Source organism: Adiantum capillus-veneris, chromosome 4, assembly GCF_014529385.1.
Source record: "Adiantum capillus-veneris isolate H3 chromosome 4, ASM1452938v2, whole genome shotgun sequence".
NCBI classification, from domain to species: Eukaryota; Viridiplantae; Streptophyta; class Polypodiopsida; order Polypodiales; family Pteridaceae; genus Adiantum; species Adiantum capillus-veneris.
This window is the reverse complement of record NC_140934.1, coordinates 42,439,334-42,451,569: the sequence shown is the minus strand read 5'-3', so window position 1 is coordinate 42,451,569 and position 12,236 is coordinate 42,439,334. Positions and strand designations below refer to the sequence as shown.

The following is a 12,236-nucleotide window of genomic DNA, read 5'->3' as shown; positions in this document are numbered from 1 at the left end:
TCGCCTTTCTTGCTGTGTTACTTATTGTTTGCAGTAGATTAATTGAGACTAAGCTCGACTCAGCTCGTGAAGATTCAAAGTTCACCATCTTTGTCTTTTTCGTTTCCTAAAACGGGCCTGGATACACCTTGACACTAAGTGACACCTATATTTAATGCGAAGAGGGGTAATGGGATCGACGGTCGGGGCTGGGGGGTAGGATTTTGAGGCGCACAAAACTTGGACAACGGGAAAAACGAGAAAAATACGGGGCGTATTAAACCTGACCAATAGGAAAAACGAGGCACGGCGAGGAGATTTGAACTCATGACCTTGTTGTCCGAGTTTAAGGTCGCGTAGACTAACCACCTCACCCATGCAAGCATTGTGTATCCACAACCAGTTTTACAACATTATATTGTAAGTTAGCATGTATTGCTCAGGCTGTCCAAGTTTAGTTTTTGATTTGATTTTTATGACTGCGATCTTCTCGGCTTTCGTGCGTTAGCTTCTCCACCTTTGATCCCATTGCTTGCCCCTCTTCAATACGAATGTTACTTAGTGCTGAGGCTTAATAAAGAAGGTAAGTAAGCATACATGCTATGAATGTGAAGCATTGAATAATTGAAATAGACTTTGGTGTTTCAGTGTGCACAGCCTCATGCGGGTCCTTTTCAAAAAAAGTTTAGAATGCCAATGTGACCCTTCACCTTGTGATTATTCATAGGCTAGTTGCAAGGTAAACTTTGGACTCATCCATGAACCTTCTTCATCATATTCATATGTGATGAAACTTTTACATCCAACTTAAAAGGCTCGCCAAATGGGACAACGCAATTTTGGAACCCTCCAAGAAGCTTCTTGTTGTTGTTTCCAAGAGTTCCAAGAGGACCTGCGAATGAAATTTTCACCACAGGAATTGAAACGTTCGCAATTCTTTTTCTTTTTCGCAAAATTCACAATTGTGAGTAGATATACTAGTCATCACACAATATAATCCATGCTCTGAATGAGCCATGGCAACACCATTACAAAAGATCAAAGGCCATCCCAACAAACAATTGGAACCAACCTAACCGATTAATACAGGAGCCACCTGATTCCAAAGTAAGTTGATTGACAAGGGAGCCACCTTGTCTAACATGAGCAGGTTCAATTGGGAGCCACCCAATCGAGAAAGAGATAGAAGGAAACCGATCGCGGTTGCCACTAAGGCCAGATGGACTTCCACCTTGCACCACTTGACCGCCAAACAGTGCTCAAAAAAAACTTTTTTCCAAAAACTTGGCAAACCTACATATGTGAAACAACAGAGGTAAATTGACAAAATTTGAAGGTTTTTACACCAAATTACACTAATTTTTTCAAAATTTTGTAGGTTTTCTTACCTTCAAATATAAAATTTAGAGGTAAATTTGTAGGTGGGATTACACTAAACCTAGGTTTTTTTCGAGCACTGCCGCCAAATCGATTGAAAATAGAATCGTAGGAATCTTAGAAGCCCAAAGTCCAAGTCCAAAAGAAAACGTGAGCACGATAGTAAAAGTCTACAAGCTTATAACCACCACAATACCCATCGAACCGTCGTCCACCACTTGCAAACCAAACCACAGCGAGACATCAACCCCAAAAGCCCTTCTTCCACATTTAGCATGCCCTGCCTTCCAAGGCAGACCATCGAGCCGGCAATGAGGGTCTCATCGGAGATATGGACGCCCCCGAACTTGAGAGACATTGCCTGCTCCCCACACCCAGGCGGCCACCCTCCAAGAGAGCTCCGTCCGAAGCTCGATGTTGGCTTCACTACCATCAAAACATAGGAGTTTCCTGCATGTAGAAGCGGCCCCCAAGGCGCCCTGGATCCAAAAAAGGAGAGATGCTGGAGACGAGCGAGCAAGGCCAGGGCTGCCCAGCCAGGGCCCCTCCCCCGAGGACACCCCTGTAACGGAGGACTATCCCCGCCTCATCTCCACCTGCAAGGTGCGGCACCACAAAAACCCTACTCCTGCTATGGCACCACACAATTCTATTAGATACAATCTCCGAAGATCATGTTTTTGGATCTCACCATCTCTTTCAATCCTGTTCTTCTATGTTCACAATTCTATTAGATACAATCTTCGAAGATCTTGTTTTTGTGAGTTCAATTTTCCTTAAAAAGTAGAGGTAGCACGGCCTTGGAGATTTCAAACCCCTACAAAATGAGAATGATGACCCATAACTAGTCTTGCTTGGTGGGCCTTTGCTGTACATAATCTAATAGATACTGGAGCGTAGTTGGTTACTTGGTTAGTTGGTTGTGATTGTTGTCGCCTTGGGTTTTGTTGTGGTGACACGAGAAAATGAGTAGAAGCAATTGATAGGCACCAATAATAGCTCAGCTTGGGACTTGATTGGCATTGGAAAGAAGCAAGTTGTGTCCCATAGTGCTCCATATACGACAAAAGGGCTACTAAAAAGGGAAATTGAATCGAGTTGAAGGGTTGCAACTTAACCTACTTTGGTAGTTGTTTACAGGTTGCACCATTCAACCTAGTAATATCGACCATTTAGTTTCTAAATCGTGGAACCATCTTTAAGACACCCATCTTATTCTCAATCAAGCGTAGTTAATTTTCCTTTATTTCAATATATAGGTTGAATTGCCAAATTGTGAGAAAAGAAATGCCTGTCTATTTGTTATATAGATACAATGATCAAAATTGAGAATTCACCGATGAGGAAAACATGTGGCTAAACTAAACTTAAGGAAGCTTTGAAAAACTAAAAAATACAGAAAGCATTAACAGACTATAAAAATTGAACTACACTATCGACCTGATAAACGTGTACAAATGTCATCCAATTGTGCAAGATGGAGGACAATGCTTGAGTCAAGCTACAAAAAAGCCATGTGAATAGTTAAACATATCGTTTTGCAATGAAACATCATAAACTGAAACTGCAAAGTATACAGTGCACGTCATGCAGAGGTGCCATACAACAGTATGGTGGAGAGCTGGAACTATGGTCTCTCCAAAAATTATAAGAAACGAAAGCCGTGCCCTGCCCCGTAGCGTTTATGTGTTGCGCCAGGCAAACACATAGTCATGTGGTGTTGGATACAAATAACAAACCTTGTAATGCTATAGAGCTGGAGTCACACTTGTGCAATTGAAACGTCCAGTGTTGTGAACATATGTCCTCCCTGCCAGACACAAAATATGCATTATCAAAAATACAAGAGATGTGGCACATTGATTAAGCTTAAAGAGAAGTAGATCTAATTTTATATTCTATGTCGAAGGTTCGCTACATAAAGAGTTATGGGTGTTTTTTGATAGATTTTCCCTTGTAAAAATTTCACTATCTCTCTCTGCTCGATCGTCAACTCTTTCTCCTACCTTATACTTTAGCCATTTTCCTATTTGCAATGTGTCCTCTTCTTGTAAACCAAGCAGGGCTTCTCCTCATTTGTGCAACTCGTCGGCCATGCAGTAGCATGCTATCATGCATAGGGTCTATCCTCAAGAAGCTAAACATGAGCACAGAGACATAGAGACACCCACACATACATCAAAAAACGTCGAGAGAGCAAGGCACACATGAGAGGCAAGGCTGTAAACGAGGACTCGGGATATGCTCTCCTCCCACGTGTAGTCGCCATAGCCAAATTTTGAATTATATAATCAGAGGCGCGTTAGCATGGCGATGAAAATTTTTGAGCCGGCGACGTGGTGCCCTTTCATCCACTGCGTCCCCGCTCTCTACTGATCGACAAGAACGGTCCTCTCTCTCTCTCTCTCTCTCTCTCTCTCTCTCTCTCTCTCTCTCTCGCAAAGAATGGCTAGAGACTTATATGAAGAATATTGAACTGCTGATTGCAACTGCCCTCTCTTTGCATCTGGTGAAAACAATGTAGAGCTTCTTGGCCCTGCCAATGTTGGGCCCTTTGTTAAGTAAATATTTTTGACTTCAACTTCTCAATCTACCTTAGAATTAGAACAACAGTTAAATTTGCCAAGACGAGCACATCTTTACAGATTATCACCTCACACAAAACATCTTGGGCTAAAGCATTGCCACCAGGCAATTTGCACAAGTGATAATACAATCATGCCACCACTAGGTTCAAACAAACGATAATCATCTGTAGCCTAAGGTGGCATCTAGACACAGCAAAGTGTGGGAAACCTGAACATCTGAGATGGTGCAGCGCAGAGCATTCCAAGAGACCACATGTCGGAAGCTCTTCAAGCACTTTTTGTGCTTTGGTGGCTAGCTTTGTGGTGCAGACCTTCAAAATGAGGGAGAAGGATCCACGCAAGCACAAGTAAAACGCAGCGTCGTTTTTCCTGCGAGGCTTCTGGCCATGTGATTCGAGTTGTGGGCATGGCTTGGATCATGGGCTCAAAGATTGAGAAAATGACCTTTGGCTCACCAAGTAAATAGCCTCGCCGTTGTCTACACCTATGTTTGTCGAGGTCATACGTCTCCACTTGCAATTGACGTCGTCAATTGACGTTCAACTGATGGTGTGGTGCAAAGAGGGGCGATGGTTGCTATCGATGGTGTACTATGCAAGTGGTTCTAGGGTGTGAGATTAGAGCAGTTGGATTTGTAGCATGATGCTTTCCTCTTTGACTCGTCTCTACGTACATCAAGTGTGGAGCCCTGGAAGTGAGGATAGAAGTCGAGGCGCTAAGACCAGAGGGTAGTATAGTTGGGGGGAAGAGGGATAGGGAGGAAGGCTAGCGGTGGGTGTGACTTGGAGATTGTCAGTTGAGGTCAGCAAAGGTTGGTTGTTTCATTATCTCCGCATGAATTAAAGCTTACTGCATGCAATATAGTCATGTGGAATGCCTTGATATCAGGCTATGCCGAGAGCAGCCAAGGTGAAAATTCATCCATAGTGTAGATCAGAGGATGCGAAGGCAGTAGGGTAGGGTCCGCATCTTAGCTCTCTCTCTCTCTCTCTCTCTCTCTCTCTCTCTCTCTCTCTCTCTCTCTCTCTCTCTCTCTCTCTCTCTCTCTCTCTCTCTCTCTCTCTCTCAAAGAGTAGATAGAGACAAACTTGCAGAAAAAAATCCGAGTTCCTATGGGGAAGCCTGCGAACTGCCTGTGGAGAAGATCGAACTGGTTCTGAGCGCAATTGAGCAACGCAGCGTGCTTTTTACTTGTTTTATTTTATTCACTTGGTAGCTTTTCATTTTTATTTAGATCTTTGTTAAGCAGTAATGTTTTTATAAAAAAATTAAATCTAATGCCACGTGGTGGTTTCTGCGTTCAGATACTAGAAAAAGAGCCTTTGGCTCACCAAGTAACCAGATGAGCTATGCAATCCACGCGATTGTCCTTGGTGCTACCGTTTTGTTGCATATCAAATACCTTTGTGTCGCTTGCCCTACTCCTACCCTTCAGCTCCCTTTGTCACCTATCGCACTCTAGTGCCCGTGCCTCTCCAACATGCGTGCCCCCCTCCCCCCCCCCCCTTCCCCCCAAAACCCCCTTTTCTTTCTTTTTGCAGCTCCTTTCCTTCCAAAAGCTTTTGTAGATTCCTCTCCTACTCTTTGCCTTTTTTGACGCTCGACATGCGACTCCCCTTCAAAAAGGGATTTGAATTGATTCTTAGCTTTTTTCCAATTTACCCTAGCTGGTACCTCCTACTACTTCTGCCAAGTTTTCAATGCACTGAAATAATATCGATATCAACCTGGAGGTGTTTGTTTGTAGTGGTCTTTGAAGGCAATTGGCTTGAAGAGAGAAAGAGAGAGAGAGAGAGAGAGAGAGAGAGAGAGAGAGAGAGAGAGAGAGAGAGAGAGAGGTACAAACAAAAAAATTAGGCGATGGCAAAGTGACTTAAACGGGTGTTTTTTTGAGGGCATTTATGTATTGGTGATGACCAAGCTTTGGGGCAAGTGTTTGAAGTCAGAGTCTCTTCTCTCGTCTTTTATGGTGAAGGCTCTCGAGCAGCCGTGCTGATAGAGTGTTCACGCTCCGCCCATTGGTAAAGACTCATCAAGAGCCAATGATGGAGTAATCAAGCTCCCCTGTTCTGAAGATTGCTCGCATTTATGGTGTTCTTCGATATTTCACTTTGGTGGTGGATCCTATATAGTAGGGGTTTTCTCGATGGTAGAGGGTTTGCCTCTTGTAGCATCCGTGCAATATCTCTTTGGTGGTTTTTCTCATCAAGGGTATCTCCTTGATTAGCCTCTAAAGGTTCTACTCATTTCTAAGGTGGTGGTTTGTAAGGTCTTGTGGTGGGATAGCTCCCCGTTAGCCTTATGATATCCTGATAATTCTTTTTTTGGACATGGCATGATATCGTGATAATTCTTTTTTTGGACATGGCATTCATGGCTTCTGGTTGTATAGGTTGATGATGAATACAATACAACTTTCTCTATTAGAAAACAAGGTGAGGAGGCACAAAGGCATGCTATGTTAAAGGGGGGATGAGATTTATGGGCAATAAGTTTAAATATGAAATTATATTATCTTTCATACATATATATATATATATATATATATATATATATATATATATATATATATATATATATATATATATATAAAATCACAAATAGTTTATAGATTAGGAAAGACATCACTTAAATAATAAGGTGAAAGGTACACATTGCACATTATCATTTGAAAACAAAATAAAGTGAAATAAATAAAAAATAAAAACATGTATTAATTATAATCTATGCATAGGCTAGGTTCACAAGAGCTTACAATAGAAAGCTCACACTCTTTGTTCACAAGGGATGGAGATAGCTCTATAAAATTATGCAAGATTTGGACAACCGATGAGTTGTAGTGCAGTAGTAGTGCTACTAAGCGCGTAGCCATTGGATTTGGTTCAATTACACATATCCACGTTTTGTGCTAAAAAATGGACGATAGAACTGGTCTTCCAAGGAGGGGACCGGGGCTCGTGGATTTTTTGTCATTTGGAGAATTGCAATTGCCTTTTGTGCAAATGGGCAAGCCCCATGATGGAGGCACCCTCCTATTTTAATGTCTTCTGCCGGTTCTTGTGAATCTGATCATAATTACAAATGATTTTGAAATTAGGAAAGACTCGATGTAAATAATAAAAGTAAAGGTAGACATTGCACATTATCATTTCAATGAAATAAAATAAAAAGATACATTAAAAACCTAAAACAAAAGAATATCTTAAAGTCTTCATTAAAAAGATAAATTTAGTAAGTATAAATAATAATAAAACAATCTAACAATTTAATGAAATGAATCTTTGTGAAGTCCTTAAATGAAAAGACTATTTACAAATCAAAATATTAAAAAAATATTGATTTTATACTTCACATCATGAATCAAACCCCTATGACTATTCTACAATCCTTTGTTGTTTAACTCCTTTTTCAACATACCAAAAAATGAATGCAACTTTGAAAAATAACATTTTGATAAAAAATAGCAATTTTAAAGGACACGGTTTCTTTCTCTTAAAAGTTTGTAGGAATCTATTCAAGGACACATAATGAACAACTAGAATTGAACGACTTTCACCCATATGGATATTAAAGCCTTTAACTAACTAGCCAAAAAGTTTTCCATCACTGGGTCATGGTGCTAGGCTACAATCAATTGAAAGGGTGACAAGATAGGTATCCTCCCCAATTTTCAAGAAATTACTTTATCAAGAAGAGATGGAAGAATCTCCACACATTCGAAGACAAGACTTGTTGTCTTATTGAGAGATTGAGGTATGGTTTCCCATCATCACATAGGACATGGAAGTATGCCAAAAGTTGACAATCTCTTCTTGGTCTTAAAGGGCATTGGTCTTTGTAGCTTTTCCTTCTTCAATAAGTGTGCCAAGTTGCCAACCATGGCATGTCTTTTACTTGGTGGTGAAACAAATTTAATTCACAGCTTTTACCAATGACCATGCATCCACCACGAAAATTTACAAGGGCTAGGTTGCTTGCAAGCCGCTCTCCAAAATTCTTGTGTTATCATCCGGCTACCCATAAGTGAAGGCTGAGTCATAATTTCCATCAAATGATATGTCAAAAATTGAAACTAGAATTGCAAAACAAAAAAGCAAACAGGTAAAGAGCTAGAGGGTACAGATCATGCAACCTAGGGCTTTTCAAAGATAAGTTTTTAGACTCACCAACAAGAGGGTCAAGAAATAGAAAAAATATAGCATTTGCAAAATTACATAGGTTTGCCCCATATTGGATAACGTGGTTGAAACTTAAGAGTAGCAATTCCAAAGAAGGCACTCTTCATCCAAGCAACATGTACATTTTAAAGACTTGAGCTCGTTGTAAAGACTTGTTTTTGAGTCTTCTTTTGATGGTGTGGAGCATTCGTGTTGGTATGTCTATGTAAGCTTTTTTGGGTTACGATCTTGCTTGGGAAGGGATTATCTAGTGGCAATGGGTATCCTTCTCGTGGCACTCATGCAAGGAGTGGTCCTTCTTTGATGGACGGCTCCCATACCAGCGGGGATTTTATTTTTGTGAGCTTTTAGTTTCGAGCTTTTACAATTGGAACTGTTTTTTTGAGCTTTTGAACCCTGATTTTACACCAATGATATCTTTAAGTATCATTGTGTAATGGAAAAACTCAAAACCTCATAGTACGATCTCAACTACCAAACACGTTTTAGAAATATAGAAGCATGTCTATGCTTATATTGCAAAATGAAACTCTATAAAAAGAACCATGTGTATGTATTTTTGAGCTTGTACATAAAACGTGATTCTCAAAAAAAAATCCAGATTCACCTTTGTATGGAGACCTCTTCATAAAAAAAATTGTACATCCTTTCTTGGGATCCCACATGGGATTTCCTTCACATAGACTCTTATTTCCATCACTTTAACAATTTTGTTATTTCACAAAAATCAACAGACAAGCCAATGGTGTTAACATAATCTAACAACAAACATTCACTAGTATCATACTTTGGACTACTCTTACCGAAAGAACAAAGAAGATTGCTATGCCCCGTCTCTAAGAATAATACCATCAATATCAATGGGGAAGACTACATCATCTATCATGTAGCTACAATCTGCTGGAAACAATCTCTCGGCAATTTTCTCCCACGTCTCTCTATCATAGTGCGGCACAAGATGGCCAATACAATACCAAAGACACATCGTAAGATCAATTACCTGCATAAATAATCAACTCAAAGAATGAATGTCATAGCTACAATGTGTTTAGTTAGGAAATTAAACTATGAAACTAAGTTTGTTATGTCACCGCCTCTCTAGTGCAGTAGATGGTGATATGACTTCTTGTTACACATGAGGGTCCATGTACATTGTGAGCGGGATGGAAACACACAGAACGCCTCTATAACGACCCAACACACACTCTTGGGAAGATACACACACACACACACACACACACACACTATGGGGCACCACTCGGCTTACACAACCCACCTGGCCGAGACAGGGAACACACCGATGGAGCGAGAGGAGAGAGACTATCCGTTTACCCACTCCACACAGACACACACACACACACACACACACACACACACACACACACACACACACACACACACACACACACCCAAAAACTCAGCTCAAAAGAGGAGAATTTCTGATGTTTAGATACAATAGAGCTTGGGCCAACACCAATGGGGCAAATAGCTCACACAATATGGGTAAAATAAGCCAGATACAATCACAAACTGGAGCAGAAGCTTTGCTCATAAGAGAAACTTACACAGCCAAAACAACAAAAAAGTGAGGTATTTGGCAAAATGGACAGCGCCATTGCATCCGGACCTGACCAAAACCCCAGTCTACAATGTCAAAGTGCTCAAATCCGACCTCGGATGAGCAGTTTACGGCCAAAACAGGTTCCAAAAGCCCCAAAAACACACCTGCGGTTGTTCCTCCTCTTCTCTCCACGTTTTTTCTGGTCTTCTCTCTGTTTTTTCATTTCCCACACATAGCTTTATTACTTGGGCACCCTTGGCCTTTTAGATGACCTCAAACGGACCCCGAAGATGCCAAAAGCTGACCTCGCAGTGCATAGTTGTCACCCTGCTGCATCCATATGCACATGTTGTGGTTCATCAACACAGAAAAAATGCTAGTTCATCACAATTCTCTCAGCATCTCATAACTCAGAAATAATACACAGAGATACTAACATCATACTGAAGATAAGAGATAGAAGAAATTGATAACTCAGAATCAAGAAACAAGAGTACTTCATTGATCAAGAAGAGCTACAACATCTTTGAATATAACTGCGCCATCACAACTCACAGAACCGACTTATAACCACCATACAAACAGACTGGTAATAGCAACCTCAGTCTTGATATATCATAACTGTTACATATCCGATTAAGCAACATCCGACTAACTACATCCGATGAAGCACTTCCAACTAACTACTAAATGGACACTCTAATATGCCTGTCAACACATGGCACAGCCCAGTGGTGGATTTCTCAGAAATCCGACTCGAATCCACATATCCCTTGATCAATGAGAGATAGACAAAAATGAGTCCTGACCACCCTAAACTTCAAACATATCTTTGAGAACTGTTTCAGCATCAGCTTCTTGGATTGTAGTCACCACAGTCTCCTCATTCTTTGCTGCACTCAGTTCTGGAACTTCAACATTTGCAACATCTGTAATCTCCTTCTGATTTTCAACCTCCATTGGCAAAGATTCTCCACTTGACTTCTGAATTTCCTCAGCAGCTTGCAGTGTTTGAACAGAAACATGCACTAGTTTTTTAAGTGCAGAACCACCTTGTATCATGAATTCTTCATCCACCTGAAACTGTTTATCCTTGAACTCCTGGAGCTGCTCCTGATAAACATCTTTTTCCTTCTTCAGAGATTCCACTGTCTCTAATAAGGCAGCTTCATGAGAACTGATGAAGCCTGATCTCACAGCCTCATAGGGATACTTGATAATTGATGTCAGCCTTTCTCGCATTGCTTTCCAAACATCCTGCATCCCCTCAACCAACTGTTGCCTTACCAGATTGAGATCCCCTTCATCCATGAGCTCAGAATTGACTCTGCCTTCCAAGTCCTTAGTCCATTCTTGAAACATTCCCAAGGAGAGCTTAACCTTTGCTACCTCTTGTTGATGTAGTTGCAGCTGAACTTGCATCTCTTGTTGATGCTTCTCCTTCAGCTCTACCAATTTTTGCTTCAAAGATTCCACCAACTCCGACTGCTGGTGCAGCATTACTTTAGATAGACCAGATTCAGCTATATTTTGTAACTGTTCCTCCGTATTGTGCTGCTGATACCTTACAAATCCTTGTAATTCCTGCAACATCTTCAGAGCTGTTGGTGTTGGGATCGAAGAGCACACACAGAGAGCCAACACGAATAAGGAGATAGACACAGTGTATGGCGGGGCGGTACTCACACTACAATGTGTAGTTATGAGTATAGTTATTATGAATGAGTAAATGAATGGCTGTACATGGGCGGCTGAACAACGGGCAGCCGGGCACACGGGCCTTTAACCCAACAATCTCCCACTTAAAGGCAGTGTGCCTTTAAAGTGGCCAAAGTACAGCAAAAGAAGTCAAGCCATACCCATCAGCGATCTACAGTGTGCAAACTGCTGTGAGGCTAACGACTTCGTGAGTAGATCAGCAGGGTTATCGTAAGTGTGTACCTTGACAAGCTCTATGCGCTTGTCCTCTAGCACCTCTCGTATGAAGTGATACCTCACCTCAATGTGCTTTGTCTTCGCATGGAAGACAGGATTCCGTGCCAATGCTAAGGCACTCTGGCTATCACAATGTAGAATCGGAGCATCACCAGCCATACCAAGATCTCCCACTAGTCGTGAGAGCCATACGGCCTCCTTGGAAGCCTCAGTGGCAGCCATATATTCAGCCTCTGTAGTGCTCAAAGCAACGCATGGCTGTAAACGTGATGCCCACGAAATCGGTCCACCTGCAACTGTGAACACATAGCCGCTAGTAGACTTCCTCGAGTCCACTGACCCTGCATAGTCTGAATCTGTATATCCGCAAACAGACATATCCTTCTCACCATAACATAGGGACAACTCTGAAGTCCCTCTCAAGTATCTGAGAATACCTCTCACTGCATCCCAATGACGCTTGCCCGGGTTAGACATGTACCTGCTAACCACACCAACTGCATGAGCAAGATCTGGACGCGTAGCCACCATGGCATACATCAAGGAACCAACAGCTGACGCATAGGGAATCTGAGACATCTCTGTAGTCTCCAAATCTGTCTGAGGGCAGCCCTTCTG

The 12,236-nt window shown here is 41.5% G+C and overlaps 1 protein-coding gene across 1 annotated transcript; it reads right to left on the bottom strand.

Annotated features, from left to right (window-relative positions):
* Positions 1–10,496: 10,496 nt before the first annotated feature.
* On the bottom strand, positions 10,497–10,745 carry LOC147459034 (uncharacterized). Its single transcript, XM_086509757.1, has one exon. The coding sequence runs from the start codon at positions 10,743–10,745 to the stop codon at positions 10,497–10,499; it is 249 nt and encodes an 82-aa protein (XP_086365883.1).
* Positions 10,746–12,236: the final 1,491 nt, after the last annotated feature.

Coding starts and splice junctions, on each gene's coding strand:
- LOC147459034 (XM_086509757.1), bottom strand. CDS start 10,745: ATGATACAAGGTGGTTCTGCACTTAAAAAACTAGTGCATGTTTCTGTT.